Genomic DNA, 24,574 nt, shown 5'->3' on the forward strand with positions numbered 1-24,574 from the left:
CCCCATTGTGGGGTGTGCAGGAGGCAGCTGATTGATGTTTCTCTCTCGATGTTTCTAACTCTCTATCTCTCTCCCTTCCTCTCTGTAAAAAATCAATAAAATATATTTTTTAAAAATTCTGTTTTCTATCGGAAATGTAAGTATTAGAGCACTTTATATAAAATGCAGTTTAATAACTAGTTATAATTCTTTAGCCAGCAGGTGTATAGAATATAGTTTTTCAATTTCTGAGCATTCCCTTGGACTCGGCCACGTCAAGTTTAAGTTTCACAGAATGTTAGAAACAGGCCATCACTAGATGGCAGTCTTTCTCTAAGTTACTGTTGGGGTGGGGGCGGGGTGGGCTGGGCAAACTACTCTGTTCAAGTACAGTGTTGACTACCAATATTAGGTTAAATTTTGTAGGTCTATGACCTTCCCAGAATTTAAGACTTTTTATTTTTGCTTTTAGCATTTTCTCTCAGATAGTTATGCTGATTTGCACTACGTAAAGCTGTGTATATACTTGAAATGTTGATTCAAGGTGAACTATTAGGTAGTGACCAATAATTGCCTTTTTCTATGGTAGGCAACTAGAAACAAGACCTTTAAATTAGTGGCTTAAAAAAAAATCACCTTCCATTTTATTAAAATAATTTTTTTTTAAAGCTTTCATCTTTTTTTTTTTTTTTTAATTGATTGAAAGAGGAAGGGAGAGGTAGAGAGAGAAACATCGATGAGAATCCAGCTGACATGGCTCAGTGGTTGAGCATCAATCTATGAACTAGGTTCGGGCACATTGCCTGGGTTGTAGGCTTGATCCCCAGTCGGGGCGGGGAGGGGGCTTACAGGAGGCAGCCAAGCAATAATTCTCTCTTATCATTGATGTTTCTATCTCTCGCCTCCCTTCCTCTCTGAAATAAAGATACATTAAAAAAACAGATTGAAAAAAAGAAACATGTATGAGAAAGAAACATCAACATGGATCGGCTGCCTCCTGCCCACCACCAACTGGGGATCGGGACGAAAGCTGGGCATGTGCCCTTCCCAGGAATCGAACCAGTGACCTCATATATGTGCCTCTGCCTGTGCACACAAAATTAACATAAAATCTGGAAATTGTGGATTTCCTGATGCATACCCATGGAACACATGTTTATTAAACATAGTCCCAAACCCCTGTTTTAAACATATGGGTATTACATTTTATTCTAACTTCTAAAATTCTCAAGCTATTCTGTATCAAGACACACTATAAACCTTTCGTGTTATTCAATGTTATTATTAATTAAAGAGAGTATTAGAATCATAAAGGTCCTAAGATAGGAGAAATAGGCAGGGGCTAGTGATGGGATAGAGAAAATTCATTAACTTGCTTTGAACTACCTGTCTAGACTATTCTGAAAATGTATGATTGTTTTTATTAATAATGTATGATGCACATTATTATTGACTGAACTTGAAAGTGGAAGTGAATTTAGAGTTGGGCTGATACTTCAGGGAATATGTAAGTGATTATTTCCTATTTTCTAAAAGAAAGATTAACAGGTTGGCCACACAACCAGGTAGTTAAAATCCATCTTTTCTTTCTTTGATTTATATATTTTTTTTATAGGAAGTTCAAGGAGGTGGGGAGTCATTATTCACATGTTATAAATTTCTTAACTTTGGGATTTTCTTCTTGAGGTTACCTTTTGTAATATTAATGTAGACCTTTGGGAGGGAAAAATGAACAGAAGTTTTACATAGTAAAAGGAAATAGACTTGCTACTTAGAAGCATTACTGGTTCAAGATATAATTGAATTTGAAACCAAGTTATCTAATATTGAATAATGTCTGCTTATGCCATTTAGATTGATAACTTTTTAGTGGTTTTTCCTCTTCTTCAAATGCAAGGAATTTTGATATCTTTACATGGAAACCTTTCTTTACCTTCTTATTTTTTTTTTTTTAAGAGGAAAGGTTCTGCTTATTTGAGGTAAGTTGGAGGGTCAATGGTAGGGAACTAGAGAGAAGAGAGAAATGAGGTTAGAAAGATAAAGGCTGGATAGATTATGTAGACTCCCGTAGACCATGGTAAGGGTTTAAGATTTTTTTTTCTCTTTGAAAAGAGAGGCCATAGGAGAAATTTAAGCAGTGGGATAACATCTGAATTGTTGTTTTAACTGCTGTGTGTACAGTGTGTGCATGCAGGTAGGGAGTGGGGGACATGAAGAATGGAGAATGGAAACTTTTAGCAAGCTATTGCATTGTTAAGTGTGGCAATGATGCAGATATGGACTGGGGTTTTAGTGGACATGATGGGATGTTTTGGATGTTGAGTTGTCAGGACTTTAATGGATTGGTATGGGGAGTATGGGATGTATGATGGAAAAAGATGGATTAGGTGTGATTCCTAGATTTGTATTTTTGACTCGGGCAACTGGATAGTGCCATTATCTGTGAAGGGTTGGGTGAGTGTGGGTGGGGGGACATTTGGGGAAGGAACAGCTTTGGGAGTGGAGATAGTTTGGTGATAGATGATTTTTAAAAAAATATATTTTTATTGATTTTAGAGAAGAAGGGAGAGGAAGATAGAAACATCAATGATTAGAGAGAAACAATGATTGGCTGACTCGTGCACACCCTCTACTGGGGATTGTGCCCACAACCTGGGCATGTACCTGACCGGGAATTGAATCACGACCTCCTGGTTCATAGGTTGACACTCAATCACTGAGCCACACTGGCCGGGCTAATTCCCGCGCGCCCCCCCCGTGTTAAATTTGAGATGGCTTTTAAAATCCAATTGGAGTTGTTAAATTGTGGCCAAATACTTGCGTCTAATATTCAGGGAAGTGCACTGAGTTGTAGGTATAAAGTAGGAGTAGGAAGTCATCACTATATGAATGGTATTTTAAAGCCATGGGATTAGATGGCACTGATTGGTGATAGAGGATAGAGAGAAGAGATTTTAGGAATATTTAGTAAAATAACAGAGAAGAAGGAGCCCATAAAGGAAATTGGGAAGGCATGTCAGTGAAAGGATAAAAACTGCATTAGGGTGTACCATTGAAGTCTAGAGAAAAAAGTGTTTCAAGAAGAAAAGTGTGTTAAACCATAGCAAATGCTGCTATTAGTGGGAGTAAGATTGAGAGTGAGGAAGTGGAAAGGAGTTTTGCCGGGAAGGGGAGCAGAGAAATAAGATGGTCCCTGGAGGGAACTGTGAATATAAAGACAGGTTTTGTAAAGTCGTGTATATATATATCCATAAGAATGATTTAGTAGAGTGGGATAAATACATGATGCAGGGGAGGGATAAAAGGGAATAATTGCAGGAGTCAAGTTCTTGAGACAACAAGGATTAACTAGTTAAGAGCTTGAAGTACTTTTCCATTACAGAAGGGTGGACAGAACAGGAGTTACAGATGCAGGTAAGTTGGTTGATTTTAGTGGGAGAAGAGGACTTTTTTTCTGTGGTCAGCAGCTGAGAGTGAGTGGTGGACATTTGAAGAGAGGAGAAAGCAAGGTTTTTACCAACAGTTATTTTGAAGAATACAAAGTGCGTTTTTGTTTTTGTTTTTTGGTGGTGGTGGTGGTGGGAGATAAATTTAGTAGTATTATGTAATGATGTTTATTAAGTGCCCAATTTATATTTGTAGTGATAGAGCCCACCTGAGTCTAGCCAGCACAGCTATGTGATTGTTCTCCAGCAGTGTCAGTTTCTTGGGTATAGTCATGGAGTATTTCAATTTTGTTTATCCAAAATTAAGTTTTTCTAGATTAATTTAATTGAGGAAGAAAAGTGCAAAGGACATGTAATTCAGTTCTTTATTTTTTGATGAGAATTCTATGATGAATAATTTCAAACACTTAAATATTTCTGAATGAATAGGAAGCAAAATTTTGGATTTTCCTAAAAAATACTCATCTAGCATTGAAACAGTATTAATACAGCTGGATTACTCTGTGGTTTATGTACTTTCATATCTAATTTCCAAATAAATTTGCATCTAGGTTTGCAATTCTTTTTCTCTTTCTTAGAGTAAGTCTGGTGTAATCTTCATGCCATTTTTTTTTAAGGTCTGTCTATGATGGTGAGGAACATGGACGATTCATGGAGAAGCTTGAAACTCGCATCCGCAATCATGACCGAGAAATTGAGAAAATGTGCAACTTTCACTACCAGGGTTTTGTGGACTCTATTACTGAACTGCTGAAAGTGAGAGGAGAAGCCCAAAAACTCAAAGTAAGAACACTCTAAGAGGGACTTTTTTTCTCTGTCCTTGCTAGGGGTTTGACTAGCATTAAAGGAAAAGGGACTACATTATAGGTTACATATTTACTATAAATAGGATTTTTGTATAGTAAGAAAGGAATTTATACTGAAACATGGATAATTGGGATTATGGCTTTTAGCCAAAAAAGAAAACTTTTTTTTAAAAAATATTTTTATTGATTTTTTACAGAGAGGAAGGGAGAGGGATAGAGAGTCAGAAACATCGATGAGAGAGAAGCATCGATCAGCTGCCTCCTGCACATCCCCCACTGGGGATGTGCCTGCAACCAAGGTACATGCCCCTGACCGGAATCGAACCTGGGACTCTTCAGTCCCCAGGCCGACGCTCTGTCCAGTGAGCCAAACTGGCTAGGGCAAGAAGACTTTTTAAAGTTAAATTTATTTGGGATAACTACATGTGATGAGAACCAGTAATAGAATAAGTAATAGTTTCTTTAAAACAGAAATTCATGACATCTATTTACTTCTTTGTTAGATAAAAGTCATCCCTGTAGAATGATGGTATTGCAGGGCCTGGCTATAGAAGTTGGCAGCATGGCAACCTAAGCCAAAGGGGGGGAAAAATCAGTGATAGTTGTGGAGTGTCTTCTACCAAAGCATGAATTCTTTTCTTGATATGACAGATTTAAGTTCAGGAAGGAGGCTAGCCATGTTAGTTTGGTACCTGGCCTAGCAATTTCACTTCTCTTGGGTAATTGACGTTGCATATTGATTTTAAATCTCACCACTTCACTAAACTCTTCTATTATTTTTAATAATTTACATGTACATTTTTTGAGTTTTCTATGTAAACTAACTTATATGATCTGCAAGTAGTAAGAGCTTTATTTCCTTCTTCCCAACCTTTATACTTTCTTTATTTGTTTTTTGTTTTTGTTTTGGTCTTATTAGAATTTGAATTAAAGTCTCCAAAGGATATTCCTGGGGTATAGGGAACTTGATAGTGAGTGTAAAATCATCTATAATAATAAAAGTATAATATGCTAATTAGACCAGACATCCTTCTGGGTGTCCTTCTGGATGAAGCCATGGCTGCTGCACAGAGGCAGAGGCAGCTGCTGCAGTGGCGGAAGCCGAGGCAGAGGCTCCTGGCCGCTGTGGCAGCGCTAAGGACATCCTTAATGCTGCCACAGGGAGCAGGCCTAAGCCATCAGTCAGACATCCTCCGAGGGCTCCTGGACTGTGAGAGGGTGCAGGCTGGGCTGAGGGGACCACCCCCCCCCCCCCGCCCGAGTGCATGAATTTCGCACACCAGGCCTCTAGTATAAAATAATACACTGGTAAGAAAAGCAAATAAACAATTTTATTGAGGGGAAAGTGGACTATTAGATGTTTAAAATTATATTTTAAAGCTGCAGTGATTTAAAAGCCAATTTAACAGCAAAATCTGGCCTGAATGGATATGAAGCTATCAAACTTCTTACTCAGCCACCCCAGCTTCACACCCTCACCTTAGTCTTTTTTTTTTTTTTTTTATGTTCCTGGAACACTTGTATTCCAAACTTCTCCCTTCACTCTCTGTGCCCCTCATGCTGGGTGCCAGGATATTCTGTCTTCAGTTACTGAAATAGTCAAGTGTAGGCAGGTAGCAACAGAATATTGCCTATAATGCTCACCAACTGCTGGTTGGTACTCATCTTTTCCTTCAAGTTGCAAATTCCTTTAAATCATTCAGGATGTCCTTGAGGAGAAACAAGAATTAGGGACTACCAGTTCAGGTTTTTTTGGCTGCTTAGGCTCCACTCACTCATTCTAAGAATTGGGGGGATTACAGTTTAGCAGTATACCTTGGAGGCTCTGCTCTAGGGGGATCCATTCAACTAGGGTTAAGAACCTATGAAATTTAGAGGTTCTTGAATTCTAGAAAAGAGTTTAGAAAATGGAAAAGGTTAAGCATTAACTGTTCAATACTATTTTAACATAACAATGATAAGAAACTACTCTATAGGGAGCCTGCTATTTCTTTTGATTCACAGCATGTGTGTGTGTCTGTATGTGTGTATTTGTGTATTATGAATCTTGAGAAGTTGCATCCTAGAGGGGCAGTATAGTTACTTTTCATTGTTATGTTAAAACTAGAGGCCTGGTGCACGAATTCATGCACGGGTGGGGTCCGGCCTGCCCACCCTGATCGGGCCAATTGAGCCAGACCAACCAGGGGGAGGGGTCGCAAGTGGTTGGCCGGCTGGCCCCGCCCTTTGGTTAAACTCCCAGTTGAACTGGTCAAACTCCTGGTTGAGGGGACAATTTGCATATTAGCCTCTTATTATATATGATAGTATTGAAATAGTAATTTCTTATCAGAAGCATTGTTAGGCTATTATGGATATGTTTTAGTATCTGGTTTGCATGAAATCAATTAGTGGGCCGTGATCAATATTCTTTTTTTTAAAAAAAATATGTTTTATTGATTTTTTACATAGAGGAAGGGAGAGGGATAGAGACTTAGAAACATCAGTGAGAGAAAAACATCGATCAGCTGCCTCCTGCTCACCCGCTTCTGGGGATATGCCCGCAACCAAGGTACATGCCCTTGACCGGAATTGAACCTGGGACCCTTGAGTCCACAGGCCGACGGCTCTATCCACTGAGCCAAACCGGTCAGGGCTCTTAACAAGAATTGATATGAAATAGGCTAGACTAGGCTAGAAAATAAAGTGTATTACATGCAGTAAAGGTAAACAAAGCTTCTTGAAAATTTTGCTTCAGTTGTGTGTGTGTGTGTGTGTGTGTGTGTGTGTATTCTCTATACTTGTGAACTGGGCTGCAGTATAAAATGTATTTCTTATAATGAGTTTAAGGGAAAAAAACTCAGAAATGTTGTCTTTATATGGTAAACAAGGTTTTGTAGCAGAGTCAATGATACTGTTTAGTAATATTTATGGAAGGCTGAATTTTATGAGATGTCCAGTTTAGGGTAAAAAATAATCGAATTATTCTAGAATACCTGCTCTAAAGGGATAACACTGCCATTCAGGGCATCTTACCCCATTTTTATTTACATTGCTTGAAAGCTTTTTCTTGCACTGAGTTAATATTTATCCTATTTTCTAGTAACATCCATTTATTGGTTTGAGTACTAAGCACTGTTTTTAGGCTAACACCTTTTTTCTGATGGGTCTTGAGATGTTTGAAGGACAGTTGCTGTCCAGTATGGAGTATAGTGTATAGTGCCCAGGTTTAGCATATAGAGTCTCCAAGAGAATATTTCCCCCTCTTTGTGAGACAGGCTAAGTCTTTCCTAGAAAAGTGTGGAATTTCAATCAGTTGCCCCTCAAACTCTGTACCTAATTAGTGCCAGGTATCGCTTTCTCCAGCAGAGATTTTCTTGACCCTAATGCATATACAGTTAAGCCCCTGAATGATCAATTGTGAGACCTTATGCTCATTATAATAGTAAAAATACACCCTCCTGGGTGGGGATTTAACATGCTAATGAGACATGCTACTGCGAAAGTGCCAAAGAGTGTCCGCCCCTACCTACTTAGATGTCATACTTACACATCATCTTTCCTGTCTCCACTTCTTTAAAACTGTTCTCTGGCTTTTGTTTAGGGAGCAGCATTTCTCTTCCCCCTTTAAATGTTGCTTCCCTGGGTGCTTGAGCTATATATAATGAGCCCTACTTATGTGGTGAAGTCTCTAGATTTCTGTGTTGGGAGTTTCCAAGAACCCAGGTTGGTTAAATGGTAGAAATCTCCTCTTTCATGTAGGATACCTGGGTTTGATTCTGGCCAATGCACTAGGCCCTGGTCTCTGTTGATCTTTCATTTCTATCTGGGAGAATGAAAGAATCCTGGGCACTGGTAACATTTTAGCTAAAAATTCCTCTATCTATTTTTCATGTGGGTAGCTTTGACTCCCTCTTCAAACATTATCACGGCTAATCATGCTTCAGTTTGCCAATGACTTTCCTAAAACATGGCATCTGAATGTAATTCTCATAGTGTGATTTTAAAGACTTACCATCTCATTTATTGCAGGACAAATCCAGCTTGCCTCCTATTTTTGTAATTAAAATTATTGGAATATAGCAGTGCCCATTCACTTATGTTTTTGGCTGCATTCTTGATACAGTGGCAGAGCAGAGTTATTGCAACAGAGACTATCTACCTGCCCCTTTAGAAGAACAATTTGCTGACCCCTGTTTTAGACAACATGTTTATTAGTGTAGTCTTAGAGCATTTGGATGGCTATATCCCACTCTCTCTTTTTTAAAATTTAAATTTTTATTGTTTAAAGTATTACGTATGTCTCCTTTTCCCCCCATTGACCTCTCCCCAGTCATTCCCACCTGCTAGCACATGCCCTCACCCCCCTCCTGTCTGTGTCCATGGGTTATGCTTACATGCATGCATACAAGTCCTTTGGTTGATCTCTTACCCCTTCTCCCCCACACCTCCACAACATCACATTCTTAATTCATGTTGAACTCACAGGCCAATAAAGTGTTTCTCATGTGGTGCTATTAAATAAATAATCAAGAGGGAATTTGAGGATTTCTTGCTTCTGTTTTATACTTTATAAGGACTTTCTGGAGGAGGTCAGAGTTCATTTTGTCTTTGAAAGGGGGTGCATATTATAATCTGCTCTGAAAATGATAGTCCAGGTATAGTTTAGGGCAATGTTTTCAAAAGTCCGTTACTGAAAAACTAGTTTCTTGATATGATCCTCAATAAAAGGGTGTTATGCTAAATAACTTTGGAAAAGACTCTGTATGATATCCCCTTCTTGGGCATTCACAGTGCATGTACTAAATTAAAGGCTTCAAGAAATCCTCAGTAAACTCATCTGTTCAGTGGTATTTCCCATATATATTGTGTATGTATGTGTGTTTGTGTATGTATGTGTGTTTGTGCATGTGTGCACCTCTGTGTGCAAATATAGAGTACCCAATAACTAACATTTCTTGGTGTTTATAAGGAACATAATAGGAAATGCTGGGTTAAGGGAATGCCTTAAAAGTATAAGTAGTGGCAGTTACTGGTAGAAGGGTAGAGAGCCTTTGTCAAAGAAAGCTTTAGAAGTTAATATTGCTCATGTTTTGATAATGTCTGAGATGGTGAGGAAATTACTATTCTATGTATTTATATATTTTTATATCACTTGAGTCTTCAAAAGTAGATATCCCCAAAAGTGGTTCCAATTCCTTTAAATTATGAACTCTAGATAATTTTAAGGCTTGTTCACATAGGTTTGACTATATGATGGAGAGATTAATTTAGAAAAATGGGAATATGGAAGCATTATGGGCTGTCAATAATTACTGATACAAAAAAACCTAAAGTATTTTTTAAAGTTAGGATAATAAATAGGTTAAATTTGGCCTGAGTTAAAAAGTTCAATTTAACTTCCAGGAACACATTAGTGAAGTGAGGAATACCTATGATAAAATTAGTTCTTTTTGCACAAAGTAGAGATGGTAAGATTTTGTGTGGTTATTTTTTCTACTTCCTTTTTCTTTTCTTTTCAAAATTTAAGTACGATTTTTAGTTGTTACAGCATTGTTTGGAATATTCAAAATGGAACATACCTCTTAGTAAATTTTTCTTTTCTTTGTTTTTAATTTTTCTTTTCATTGTTGAAGAGGCCATGCAACATTTAGTAGAAAAGTTTATATGATTTCAAACAAGAGGATGCCATTAAGCCCAAATGTGGTGGAATACCGAAGCTACCTGAATATTTATTCTCAGTCTTTTCGTTGTAAATTTTGATCTTATCTAACTGTTGCCTAAATGTTTGTTTTTATGAGTTTAAATTGTCTTCTCTCCACAGAATCAAGTGACGGACACTAATAGAAAACTACAACATGAGGGAAAGGAAGTAAGGCCAGTTTACCTTTTGAAAAAAACCTTTTCTGTTTTCTGTCATTCTCTTTTAATGATTATGTTCTTGACTTAGTGGCTTGTAAGACCATAAGCAGTATATTGGAGGCATTTGGATACTATTGTTGCTGCTCCTAATATTTATCTGAATTAAATGAATGCAGCCACTAGAAAGCTTAATGAGAGAGGATGTAGCCTTTCTTAGTTGTGTTTTTAAATCACTTGGGTAGTCATAATAAGAACAGTGCTGTTCCTTCTGGCTGGAATGCTCTTTTCCCAATATTTATTCACTTCACACCTTTCTGTTTTGTAATGAGGCATTTTCTAGCCACCTTATTTGAAATTGCAGTTTCACTCTCAACCCCAGTATTCTTTTTACCTTTCTTGCTTTATTTTTCTCCATTACATCTATCATGCTCTGATGTTATATATTTTTATTTATATATTTGTGTGTTTTTTTTTCTTTTGGTCTATCTTCTTTCATTAGAAATTAAACTCCGTGAGGTCAGGAATTTTTGTTTGTTTTATATATTGCTATATCCCCTCTACCTGTCTAAATAGTGACTGGAACTAAGTGGATGCTCCATAAACACTTGTTAAAAAGATTTAATTAATATACTCATCAATTAAATCATCACAGTTTACAACATCATTTTATATCCATTTTCTCACTTGATCTTCATGACAGACTTATGGCAAGGTCAGGACAGTTGTTATCACTATTTTATTGATGAGGAAGTTAAAACATGATTTGCTAAAGTTTATATAGTAAATGGGAAGACAGGGACTAAAACTCTCTGATTTGCATGTAGTCCATTTTAGTTCTTTGTATTATGTACCTTACTTATTGCCTAATATTTATTGTTTACTCTCATTAATGTTGAAGATTAGCTCTTAATCATAACTTACTCAGGACCATTTTCTCTTGTTCTTTTTTGCATGGTATCTAAACATTTTAAGTTATGACTATGGGAATATTACAAGAGGCTATGCAGATAGATTAGTACTTTTTGAAAGTTTGGCACATATTTTAAATTTTGCTGAGAGAAAATTCTTCTAGTTTTATTGTGGTCTGACATTAGACCAAAGCCTTTAAAACAGCCTTGGGTAAAAAATTGAGTTACTCTTCACTAAACTGGAATTTTTGGAAAAGCACAACTTCTAAGTGTGTGGTTTATTTATTGAAATAGAGTATTAGTTGAGATTATTTTAAAGACTTATTTGAAGTTGTATAGGAAGGGTTACTTTTCTCTAGTACTCTAGCAATGATGGAAGAAATATAGGATTTTTTCAGAAGATGAAACCATAAACCATGAAGAATCTGAATAGGATTTGAGAAAATTTGAATATTTTCTTGTTTCTCCCTGGATAGCCTCTGAATTTAGGATTTCATTTTACCTAGCCTTTCCTTGTATCTTGAGGAGAAAGTAGGAAACCACATAGGAATGTTTTACTGGTTGAGAAAGGTGGTTCCTTAGTTACTTGGCAGGTCTTACTATGAAACTGCCTGGGATTTTCTGATGAATTGAACACAGGGTGGAAAAATGTGACTGAAAGCTTTGTATTTACAGCTATTGGCATAATTCAGTTTTTTCCCCTCTTGCCAAGCTGGTAATAGCAATGGAAGAGCTGAAGCAGTGTCGACTACAACAGAGAAATATTTCTGCCACTGTTGATAAATTAATGCTGTGTCTTCCAGGTGAGGAACTAGAAATGGAGTAGGATTCTTGATGCAATTCCTTTAGCTTTAATTAGTGTTTCACGTTCTCTAAATAATGATTGTGTGCTTTCGCCCCTTCTCTTTCAAGTTCTGGAGATGTATAGCAAACTGAGGGACCAGATGAAAACTAAAAGGTAAGATTTTTTTATATTGAATATCTTTTGCTACCTAAAATTTCTATTATTTAGAATACTTTCAAAATATTTATTTCACATAACCTTTAAAAATAAAGTTCATATAACTTCTTCTCTAGACTTTTGTATAGCTATTGATTTATCCTAAGATTTATTTACATATACTAGTGTTATGCTGACTTATTTTGTCATGTATTATTATGTTTAATAAGAAACACTACTCAGTTTGTGTTTAGAAGACCCAGTCTTCCAGAGGAAAAACCTATAACTGTGTTAGTGATAGTTGGTTTGAGAAACATGCTTTGGTTTAGTATTGTAGTAGAATAAATAGTTACTGGTTCTGGTGCAGGTGTTCTCCATTGTAACAGAACCAATAGAGTGTGTGTGTGTGTGTGTGTGTGTGTGTGTGTGTGTGTGTGTGTGTGTGTGTAAATAGAAAGAGAGAGAGTGAGAGGCCACTTTAAGGAATTGGTTCACATGACTATGGAGGTTGGAAAGTCTAAAATCTGTGGAGTAGGCGGATAGGCTAGAGCAATGATTCCCAACCTTTTTGTTGGCCATGCCCCACCTAAGAATCTCTAAAATCCTGATGCCCACCCCTGTGACATATAATTTTTATTTTTCAAAAAGTGAACTCCTATTCATGTGGAGGAAGGTAAAAGGCCATTAACTTGGTCTAAACAAGCTTCCAAATATCATGGCATCCATGAAAGAGAAAAATAAAAGGACAAAAGGACAGTTGAAGTACTGAGGAAGAAAATCATTAAGAAATTGTTAAAAAAAATGAAGTAATATGAAAATATAGCAAGTAAAGTTTCATAATATATAATGGAGAACTGAAATGCATAAATATGTCACAATATATACTTATATACTGTATATGAGGCCCCTAGAACCATAAGAAATGCAAAAAATTCACTGTTAATAACTCATTCTCGAATTGGTCCTCCTTAAAAGTTGAATTGCCCTCCTATGGGGCGTGTGCCCCATGTTGGGAACCACTGGGCTAGAGTATCAGGGAAGTGTAAGTATTGGTTGTAGCCTGAGTCTGAAGGCAGTATGCTGGCAGAATTCCCTCTTCCTCAGGGGAGGACAGTCTTTTTTATATTAAAGCCTTCAACTGAGTGAAGCCTACCTACATTATTGAGAGTAATTTTCTTTATTCAAAGTCTATTGATTTAAATGTTAATAATCTCATCTACAACATAACCTTCACAGATATATCTGGAATAATATTTGACCAAATATCTGAATACTGTGGTCTGTTCAACTTGATACATAAAATTAATCGTCACATGGGGCAAGGTCAAGGTTAAGTTCAGAGGATTTCTCTCCTGTGTGTTGTTCTGTTTATTCCAGAGGATATTCTATTGCGACTTTTTGGCCCTCCTTTCCAAACTCGAGTAAGCATCCCACTCTCTCTGCTTTGGGGAACCATGCATTATCATGGGGGTATGTGAAACTGCAGGATATATAGGACACAACTTTTTGGAATGTTAATTTTACCCAGGTTTTGAGGGAAAAGGTATGAAATTAAAATGTATTTAATATTGAGATAAGAATAGAAATATTGTGAATAAAGATTCTACATTCTCGAGAATTTTAAAGCATGAGGCATCAAAATTTTTTTAATTTCTTAGGATTGTTTCCCAAACTCTATTCTTTTCTCCAGGAGACATGTTCATATAAATGAACATAGGTAGAATATGAGTTATGAAAGTAGTATGATTTTCCTGACAATCTTTTTATAAATTTTTAAAATTACAAAGAGTAAAAAAACCTTGTTTTTTCTCTGAATGAACAAATATTAATAGTTTTCCTGTTTTGATTCATATATATATATAAATATATATAAACATATAGACAGAAAGAGGTATATAAACATATAGACAGAAAGAGGTAAAGTGTATCATTTTAAGAAATTACAGATAAAACTTATGTCCCCTTCCTTTGTCCTATTCCTTTCCCTACTCCCCTGAGGAAACCAGTATCATAAATATCATAAATTTGATGAGTGCCTTTTTGGTCCATGTTTTTAATATCTATGAATCATTGTATTATTTTATATTTTAAAAAATATTTGCATGAATGGGTCTCAATTCTCATTTTTTTGAGATTCACTTATTCATTCATTCAACAAAAATGAATTGAGTACCTAAAGTAAGCATTGCTCTTGATGCTAGCAATACAGCTCTGACCAAAATAAACAAAAATATCTGCTCTAATGGGGCTTATATACTAATAGAGGACTGATTTTCTTTATTTATATAGGTGGATTTCACTTTATTTTTTTTCTTTATTGTTGAAAGTATTACAGATATCCCCTCCTTTTTCCCCCCATTTACCCCCTTTACCCCGCACCGTCCCTCCCAGGCCTTCACCACTCTATTGTTTGTGTCAATACATGCATATAAGTTCCCAGGTTAATCACTCCCACCTGCTCCCCACTCTTACACCTGTTATGGGTGTATAACATGAGTAAGTTATAAATCTTTGTTTTAAGCGGCTGAGATTTTTCGGATTGTTGTTACTATAGGATAACTGACCTGACTGATGCTATGAGGGTCATTTGTTATGTTTCCAGTTGTTTGCTATGCAGACAATGGTGCAGTAAATATCCGTGTTCATGTCTCTTTGGGCTTACATTCAAGGTTTCCTGAGAACAGTGCTCTTCAAATATTACTATGTTTACAAATCACCTGGGGATTTGTTAAATGTAGATTTTGATTGAGTGGGTCTGGGATTGCAGCCACAATGCAACAGAGAATAGAAATAAACATTGATAGATTAGTAGCATCTAATCCTCATACTTGATTTAAATTTAATCATGTTCTTTATAGCAAAAGAATCTAGTTTAAATCATGAACTACATCTAGTGCTCATGTCTCTTAAGTTTCCTTCAATCTGGAACTATCCTTAGTCTTTCCTTGATTTTCATGACCTTGTCACTTTTGAAGATTACAGGCCATTTATTATATAAAATGCCTCTTAATTTGGGTTTGTCTGGTTATTCCTAATGATTTGATTCATGTTGTGTGTCTTTGGCTATCCTATCTAATAAAAGAGAAACATGGTAATTAGCGTATGACCGCTACCCTTCCCATTGGCTAATCAGGGCGATATGCAAATTAACTGCCAGCCAAGATGGCGGTTAATTTGCATACCTAGCCGCAATGCTGGGAGGCAAAAGGGGAAGGACTGAAGAATGGTGATCCACAACCCAGGCGGCAGGCAAGAGCTGGGGGGTGGGCAAAGGCCGCCTTCAGCCAGTGATCGCCGTCGGAAAGCCAGTTGGGGTTGCCGGCTGGCCTGCGGCCAGAGATCGCCATGGCGATCGGAGGGCGGAGGGCCAGCCCAGGTCAGGCCACAACCCTGGACCCCATGGGGGCCAGGGTTGCTGGCTGACCTGCGCCCATGGCGAGCGGAGGCGGGAGGGCCTGCGCCTGATCCGAGAGCTGGAGGGCCTGCGCCCGGCTATCGGAGGGCTGGAGGGCCAGGGCGCAGGCCAAGGGGCAACCCCAAACTCCCGAGGCTGGCGGCTGGCCTGCAGCCCGAGATCGCCATGGTGATCAGAGGGCGGGAGGGCCCGGGAGCAGGTCAGGCGGCAACGCCTACCCCCCAGAAGCCGCCTGCCCGCGCCCGTGTGCGGCAGCAGAAGCCCACAGCCCGAGCCCGTGTGCAGCCTCTGAAGCCGCCTGCCCACAGCATGTGCAGCCACAGAAGCTGCCTGCTCACGCCTGTGTACAGCCACAAAAGCTGCCTGCCGCCGCCTGTGACCTGATCCCGTCCTGGGTTGCAGGCCCGCGCCCCTGTGCGGCTGCAGAAGCCACCAGCCAGTGCCTGTGTGCAGCCGCAGAAGCTGCCTGCCGCATCCCACTATGATCCACTGAGTTATGAGGCCAGAGAGCAAGGAGAACTTCCACACCTGAGTCAAAGTGGGGAGGAGGACACGGCCTCCCCTCCTAAAGTCGCCAAAGGACAGGACCTAACCTAAGCCACATCCTCTGAGACAGCTGGGCAGGCACCACTGACCCTCTCTGCAGGCCGGGCCCCCCTCCCACTTCCCCTGTCCCTGCACAGCTCCCATAGCCCCCCACTGGCTGAGTCAGGCACAACAGGTTTGCAGCCACTGGGGCGATTTAGCAGCTAATGAAAAATGCGAGAACGAACAAATGAAGCAGCTACTGCAGTGGGGAAAAGACGTTCATCAAATTCGTTGTTGCTGAGAAACTGAGGCAGCCAGCACAGGCCCCTGCACAGGATGAGGCTTCTGCTTCTAAAGAAACATCCTGGGGTTAGAGGTGAGGGGGTGCTGCCTTTCCCATCTAAGAGCTCTAGGAGGAGTCTGTGCTCCCCCTCCTGGTATTCTTAACACCCAGAGACCCCTCCCCAGTCCAGGCAGGAATGTTCCACGCTGACCTCGTCCAGAAAGCAGAGAACAAAGAGGCACTTCTTGACTTCAAGCCTCTAAACCAGTGGTTCTCAACCTTGGCTGCACATTAGAATCACCTGGGAATCTTTTTAAAATCCTGACTTCTGGGCCTCATCCTCTGGAAATTCTGTTCCTTTGTTATGGGGTAGAGCCACAACATTAGTAACAAAGAAACAGAATTTCTGGAGGATGAGGCCCAGAAATCAGGATTTTGAAAAGATTCCCAGGTGATTCTAATGTGCAGCCAAGGTTGAGAACCACTGCTCTAAACCGACTTGACCACTACGGGCAAAGACCTGCAGCTGAGAGGGGGCAGGTTCTGGGTGTCGAGGTCCAGAGCGTGGAAGACCTCCTGGGGGAGCAGTGGATCTGGAAGCCTGTGTGCTGGGTCAGAGTCACGCCTGCCTCCCACCCTCCCCTGCCCTGCACATAGACGTGCCTGGACTGGGGTGAGGAGGAGAAGGAGAACTAGAGGGAAGGAACACTGAGTGTTTGTTGGCGGCCATGTAGAAAGGACTGTGACCCTCCCCTCCCACTAAGTCACTCCCTAAGGCAGCAGGAGACGGAGGGTCTGAGAGCAGCCACACAGCTCTGTGGCCGTGACCAAGGCACCAAGATGGTGTCCATGCAACGGGGCTGAGGAGGTGTCAGAGGATCTCACCCCAGAAAACCCAATAGCTCTTTGTGTGAGAGAGAGAAGGTGGCAGGGAGAGAGGGAGAGAGCAAATTGGACTCAAGGCCCAGATGAGGAGAATATAGCAGGGATCAGCATGGACCTGAGCTCTGAGGTGAGGGTCAAGGGCAGCTGGGTGGGGGCCAGCCCAGACAGAAGACTGAGGTCCAGATGTTCTTGTCCCTGCTTGGTTCTTTGGCACTTCTGCCTGAGATATAAACTGTCCGACATGGAAGTACAACTCCAGAGAAGGGGGTAGGGAACCTAAGTTAAATAATATTTTGTTTTTGTTTTTTCACTTGGCAGAATGGGGGCTGAAGTTGAAGTTATGTTTGGTTACTAAACAATAAAGAAAGCAACATTTCTCGCACACCCGACTGTGTGGTCTGAGTTTGCTGCTGCCTATAAACCAAGAAAAAGTTGTAAAATGAAGTGCTAATCTCTAGGGTTTAGGTCAGACCGAGGAGTAGTGCCACTCAGCCAGAAGCTGGCTCATGGCTGGCCAGTGCAGTGATGGTGGCAGGAGCTTCTCTCACCTCCGTGGCAGCACTAAGAATGTCCAACTAACAGTTTAGGCCCTACCCTTGGGGGCCTAAGCCTTTAGTCGGACATCCCCCGAGGGCTCCCTGGCTGCCAGAAGGATGTCTGACTGCAAGCTTAAGCCTGATCCCCCGGGGAGTGGGCCTAAATCAACAGGTGGATATCCCCCAAGGGGTCCTGGACTGCAAATGGGCGCAGGCTGGGCTGAGGGACGCACCCTTCCCCCCCGCCCCCGAGTGCACAAATTTTGTGCACCGGGCCTCTAGTCTACACTAATAAAAGAGAAAAATGGTAATTGGCGTACGATGATACCCTTTTCATTGGTTAATCAGGGCTATATGCAAATTAACTGCCAACTAAGATTGGCAGTTAACTGCCAACAAGATGGCAGTTAATTTGCATATGTAGGCACAATGCAGGGAGGCTAAAGGGAAAGCAGGAAGAAGCCCCCTGCCACTGACAGTGATCGGAAACCCAGGGGGGAGCTAAGAGCTGGGGGGTAGGGCAAAGGCGGCCCTGGGGCCGCCTTTGCCCTGCCCCCCAGCCATGATCGGAGAATCAGACGCCTTTTCCGCCCTGGCCAGTGATAGCAGGAAGTAGGGGTGGAGCCAGCGATGGGAGCTGGGCATGGTCGAAGCTGGCAGTCCCAGGAGCTAGGGGTCCCTTGCCTGGGCCTAAAGCGAAGCCCACGATCGCGGGGCCGCTGCAGCTGTGGGTTCCCGCTGCCCGGGCCAGACGCCTCAGCCAGAGGCATCCTACAAAGGCAGGGGCGGGGCCCACGCAATCGCGGCCCCCCCCCCCCCCCCCGCTGCCACTGCAGGTCCCCGCTGCCCGGGCCGGACACCTAGGCCAGAGGCGTCAGGCCTGGGCAAGGGGCCAATCCTGTGATTGGAGGGTGATGGAGGTCAACGCCTGAGGGCTCCCAGTATGTGAGAGGGGGCAGGCTGGGCTGAGGGACACTCCCCCCTCCCCCCCCCCCCCACACACACCCAGTGCACGAATTTCGTGCACCGGGCCCCTAGTAATATCATAAAAGTGGTACTGTGATCTCATTGCATTCCATCAGGTGGCAGAAAATTTGATTTGTCCTATCACTGATTATATTCACTTTGATTACTTTATTTAGATGGTGCCTGACAGACTTTTCCATTGTAAAGTTACACTTTTTCCCCTTTGTAGTGAAAATTTTGGGGGGAGGTTTTTGTACTTATGTTTATTTTTCTTGTCTTATTGAGCTGGCTAGCACCTGTAGTGCAGTGTTGAATAGAAGATATTTTTGTCCTGATCTTAGGGGGGAAAGCATTTCACTATTAAGTAACATGTTATAGTTTTTTTGGTACATGCCATTCATATGATTGAGACAGTTCCCTTTTATTTTTGGTTGTTGAAAGTTTCTATTAGGAATAAAAAAAATTTTGTATGAAAATTTTCATAGAAAAATTTGCTTTTTCTATGTCAATTGAGATGGATATATATATATGTGTGTATATGTATATATATATATATATATATATATATATATATATATATATAATGTATATGATGAATTACATTGATTAATTATTGAATGTTAAACCAAGCTTGGCATTTGTGGAATAATTTCCATTTGGAAATGGTATATGATCTGCTAAAATTTTGTTAAGGATTTTTGCATCTATGTTCAAAAGGAATATTTATCTATATTTTTCTTTTTTTGTAACATCTTTTCTGATTTTCGTATCAGATTAATGCTGGCCTCATAGAATGAGTTGGGAAGTATTCCATCTTTGATTTTTCTGGAAGAATTTGTATAGTGTTGGCATTGCCTTCCTTAAATATTTGGTTGAGTCCACCAGTGAAGGCACATGGACAAGGAGATTTGTTTGTTTTTGGGGAGAAGGTTTTCAACTACAAATTTAATAATAAAAAAATCAGTACTGAGTTGTTTGCATTTTTGTTTTTTTTTCAGTAAATTATGCTTATTTGTGTAATTTAGTAGTTTGTCCATGTCACCCAAGCTGTTTAATTCATTAATAAAAATTGTTCATAATATTCCCTTATTTTAACATGTGTATGCTCTCTATAGTGATACTTTCTCTTTCATTGCTTATGTTTTATATTGACAATTTATATCTTCTCTGTCTCTCTTTTTTAAAATTTATTTTTCAATTTTAGTTGATATACAGTATTAATTTCAGCTGTCTAATAAAGTGATTAGACATATACCTTATGAATTGATCACCCTGATAAGTCTAGGACCTATCCGTTTTTGCCTCTTTGTTTCTGTCTCTCTGATTATTCTAGAGGTTTATCACTTTTATTAATTTTTTTCAAAAAGCACCTTTAGGTTTTATTGACCCCCCCCCCATTGTCTATTCTATTGATCTCTGCTATTAACTTTAGTATTTCCTTCCTCCTGCCTACTTGGGGTTTAATTTGCTTTTTTTCTAGCTTTATAAAGTGGAAGCCTAGAGCATTGATTTTGGTTCTTTGTCTTCTAATGTTGCCATTTAAAAACTGTACATTTTTCTCTAAGTCGTGCTTTAACTAAAGCTTACATGTTCTATGATTCTTTTCTTAAATATTTCCTAATTTCTCTTGTGATTTTAAAAATTAAATTTGCTAACTATTTAAAAGTGAAATAGTTAAGTTCCAAATATTGGGGCAGTTTTTCAAAAATTTTAAAATTTATTTGTAATTTCAGTTCATTGTGTTCACAAATATAAAAAAATATGGTTTCAACCTTTTATGTTTGTTGAGACTTTTTTACACCTATCATATGGTCTATTTTGGTGAAAATTCCATGTACACTTCAAAATAATGTATATCTGTTGTTGAGTAGAGCATTTTTTAAAAAAAATAGATTTTTATTGATTTCAGAGAGGAAGGGAGAGGGAGAGAGATAGAAACATCAGTGATGAGAGAGAATTATTGATTGGCTGCCTCCTGCATGTCCCCTACTGGGGATCGAGCCCGCAACCCCAGGCATGTGCCCTTGACTGGAATCGAACCTGGGACCCTTCAGTCCGCAGGCTGATGCTCTATCCACTGAGCCAAACCGGCTAGGGTGAGTGGTGCATTTTTAAAAAATATATATTTTATTGATTTTTTAACAGAGGAAGGGAGAGGGATGGAGAATTAGAAACATCGATGGGAGAGAAACATCAATCAGCTGCCTCCTGCACAACCCCCACTGGGGATGTGCCTGCAACTGAGGTACATGCCCTTGACTGGAATCGAACCCAGGACCTTTCAGTCTGCAGGCCGATGCTCTATCCACTGAGCCAAACTGGTTAAAGTGAGTGGAGCATTTTTTAACTGTAATTTTGATACACTTGGTTGATAGTGTTGTTCAAATTTTCTATATCCTAATAATTTTGTATTTGTCAATTGTTGACAGAGGAGTATTGAAATTGCCCGTTATGATTGTGGATTTGCATAAGCTTTCTTTTCTGTTCTATGTGTGCTTTGACTCTCTCTTATTGGGTGCATACACATTTAGCATTTGTTACATCTTCCTGATGAACTAACCCATTTATTATTATGGAGGGTTCCTCTGTATCCTGGGTAATATTTCTTTTTCTGAAATATATGTTGTTTGGTATTAATGTAATCATTGCTGCTTTCTTTTTGTTTAATTTTTATATTGTGTCTTTAAAGTTTTTTGTCTAAAATATTTTATCAGGTTTTTTGAGATATATTCACATACTATTTAATTCAATCATTTAAAATGTACAATTCAGTGGTTTTTAGTGTATTCACAGAGTTGTGCAACAATCACCACTGTCAATTTTAGAATGTTCTTATTCTTTCCAAAAGAAACTTTGAGTTTCTTAGACGTCACTACCCAATCCTCTTCTGATCCCTGTCTTTCCTTGCCAGCTATGGGGAACCACTAATTTACTTTCTTTCTCTATAGATTTGCCTATTCTGGAATTTCATATAAATGGAATAATACAATATGTGGTTCTTTGTGATTGGCTTCTTTCATTTAACATGTTTTCAAGCTTCATTCATGTTGTACTATATACCAGTTCTTCATTTCTTTATATTGCTGAATAATATTTTATTATAGGGATATGAATTTGTGCACAGGTGGGGTCCCTCTGGGTGGCCTGCAGGGATTGAGCCGAAACCCGCAGTCCAATGCCGCCTGCAGCTCCTACCTGCTGCTCCAGCTCATCTCGGCCCCACTGTGCCTGCCGCAGGCTCGTGCCCAATCAGTCCTGATCAGGAGAGGCTCACGCTGCCACAGCAGCGCTCTCCAGCCATGAGCCCTGCGTCTGGCACCCTCCCAAGGGGAGTGGCCTGTGGGATTGGGCTGAAACCGGATGTCCAACATTCCCTAAGGGGTCCCTGATTGTGAGAGGGCACAGGCCAGGCTGAGGGACCCCACCAGTGCATGATCGGGCCAGGGAGGGACTGCGGGAGGGCTCCAGGGCATGCCCGGCCCATCTCGCTCAGTCCTGATTGGCCAGACCCCAGCAGCAAGGTAAACTACCGGTCAGAGCATCTGCTCCTTGGTGGTCAGTGCACATCATAGCAAGCTGTTGAGCAGTCTTAGCATATCATTAACATATTACGCTTTGATTGGTTTTTCTGTTGTTCTGTCGTTTGGTCTATTTGCATATTTCCCTTTTATTATATAGGATATCACATTTTATTTAGTTATCAGTTGATGAACATTTGTGTTATTTTCACTTTTTATCTTTTCTGAGTAATGCTGCTATGGATTTTTGTTTATAAGTTTTTTTTTGTGTGTGGAGATATGCTCTCATTTCTCTTGGTTATATACATAGGAATAGAATTGCTAGATCATGTTTTAACTCTGTGTTTAACAATTTCAGGAAGTGCCAGATTATTTTCCAAAGCAGCTGTGCTTTTACCTTCCCCCCATACACCAGCAGCATGTGAAGATTTCTATTTCTGCACATCCCAGTCAGTACTTATTATTGTTTGTCTTTTGATTATGGCCATCTTGGTGGGTGTGAAATAGTATCTTATTATTCATCTTCACTTTTTAAAAAAAAATATATTTTATTGATTTTTTACAGAGAGGAAGGGAGAGATAGAGAGTTAGAAACATCAATGAGAGAGAAACATCGATCAGCTGCCTCCTGCACACTCCCTGCTGGGGATGTGCCCACAACCAAGGTACATGCCCTTGACCGGAATCGAACCTGGGACCCTTCAGTCCGCAGGCTGACGCTCTATCCACTGAGCCAAACTGGTTACGGCTCATCTTCACTTTTGAAAACTATTTTTGATGGGTATAGAAGTCTAAATTTATAGATTAATTAGTTCTTAAAATGTCATTTCTTTGTCTTTTGGCTTATGTAGTTTTCTAAGGAGAGGTATGTGATCAGTCTTACATTTGTCTGTCTATACTTAATGTGCCATTTCTCCATCTTTTGTAAAACTTTTGTCTTGCCCTGACCAGGTTGGCTCAGTGGATAGAGCATCAGTCTGCGGACTGAAGGGTCCTGGGTTCGATTCTGGTCAAGGGCATGTACCTTGGTTGCGGGCACATCCCCAGTAGGAAGTGTGCAGGAGGCAACTGAATCGATGTTTCTCACTCATCGATGTTTGTAACTCTCCATCCCTCTCTCTTTCCCTTCCTCTCTGTAAAAAATTAATAAAATATAAAAAAACCCACTTTTGTCTTTATCATTTGTTTTCAGCAATTTGATTTTGATGCATGTGTGTATTTATCCTACTTGTGTTTTGTTTAGCTTCTTGGATTTGTGGGTTTAATTTCCAGTCAATCTGGAAAAGGTTCAGATACTATTTTTTTCAAACTTTTTTCTCCCTCCTTTTTCCATCCTTTTCCTGGGACTTAAATTACATCTATGTTGGAACAGAGGATCTATTCTGTTTTTTACCCCTCATCTTTTTTCTCTCTGTGTTTTACATGGTATAGTTTTTTTTGTTTTATATTTTATTGATTTTTTACAGAGAGGAAGGGAGAGGGATAGAAAGTTAGAAACATCAATGAGAGAGAAACATCGATCAGCTGCCTCCTGCACACTCCCCACTGGGGATGTGCCTGCAACCAAGGTACATGCCCTTGACCGGAATCGAACCTGGGACCCTTGAGTCCGCAGGCCGATGCTCTATCCACTGAGCCAAACTGGTTAGGGCAACATGGTATAGTTTGATTGCTGTTTTCAAGTACACTGATTTCTCTTTTTTGCATTGTGTAAAAATTCCCATCCAGTGAAATTTTCATTTCAGAAAATATATTCTTTACATTTAGGAGTTCCATTTTTTAAAATGTTTAATTTCTCTTATGTTTGTATTTTAAAATACAAGTATATAGCTCTACTCTCTGTTTTCACGTACTTCTTTGCTAGTTCTGTCACTTGGCATTTTGGATCTCTTTCTGCAGAATGCTTTTGTTTTTCCTAGTTATAGGTCTTTTTTTTGTTGTTGTTCTTATCGTGTCTAATAATTTTTGATTGAATAATGGACATTATATTATCTTGATGTGTCTGGATTTTGGGGGGCATTTTTTTTTTTTCTTAGAGAGTGTTGGTCTTTGTTTCAGCAAATAGTTTAGTTGTTTGCAGGTTTGTTTAAACTCCATTTTTCAGTTTTACTAGGCTTATCTTCATTCAGGGATATTTCAGAATAGTATTCATCTTCACTGAATAACTCAGGAATCCTCAAGGACTCTTCAGCTTGGCTGTTTGAATATTTCTTGACCCTGTCTGAGCTCCTGGAAGTGTTTACCTTACATCTCCATGGTATCTGTCTCTGTCTCTCTCTTCTCCCATCTTCCCTCCCTTCCCCACTTTTTTTTCCTTCGTTTTGCCTGTCCATATGGAATTTCATTTTTCCTATGCCTGGCCTAGTACTTAGCAAAGACTCAAGGGAACCTCTGTGTAGATTTCTGCATTTCTTTTCTGCATTCCTCCTTTTTTCTTTTTGAATTCTGCTGCACAACCTCAAGGTGCATCAGCTTTCCTGAACTCTTCTGTCTGACTCCAATGCTGCTAAGCTGCTGGGTTCT

The 24,574-nt window shown here is 39.7% G+C and overlaps 1 protein-coding gene across 5 annotated transcripts in view; it reads left to right on the top strand.

The window, feature by feature from the left end:
* Positions 1-24,574, top strand: part of EXOC6B (exocyst complex component 6B) — a 555,911-nt gene that overhangs the window by 79,925 nt on the left and 451,412 nt on the right. For 3 of the 5 annotated variants that reach the window (XM_059659432.1, XM_059659431.1, XM_059659433.1), the window contains exons 2-5: positions 4,043-4,208; positions 10,035-10,082; positions 11,693-11,783; positions 11,893-11,938. In XM_059659432.1, the coding sequence (XP_059515415.1) occupies positions 4,077-4,208; positions 10,035-10,082; positions 11,693-11,783; positions 11,893-11,938 (317 nt within the window). In that variant the 5' untranslated portion in view covers positions 4,043-4,076. Of the gene's footprint in view, positions 1-4,042; positions 4,209-10,034; positions 10,083-11,655; positions 11,784-11,892; positions 11,939-24,574 lie in introns of those variants that run through there. The other 2 variants (XM_059659434.1, XM_059659435.1) reach the window with 2 other exon arrangements.

This window comes from Myotis daubentonii, chromosome 12 (genome assembly GCF_963259705.1).
Source record: "Myotis daubentonii chromosome 12, mMyoDau2.1, whole genome shotgun sequence".
Lineage (NCBI taxonomy): Eukaryota > Metazoa > Chordata > Mammalia > Chiroptera > Vespertilionidae > Myotis > Myotis daubentonii.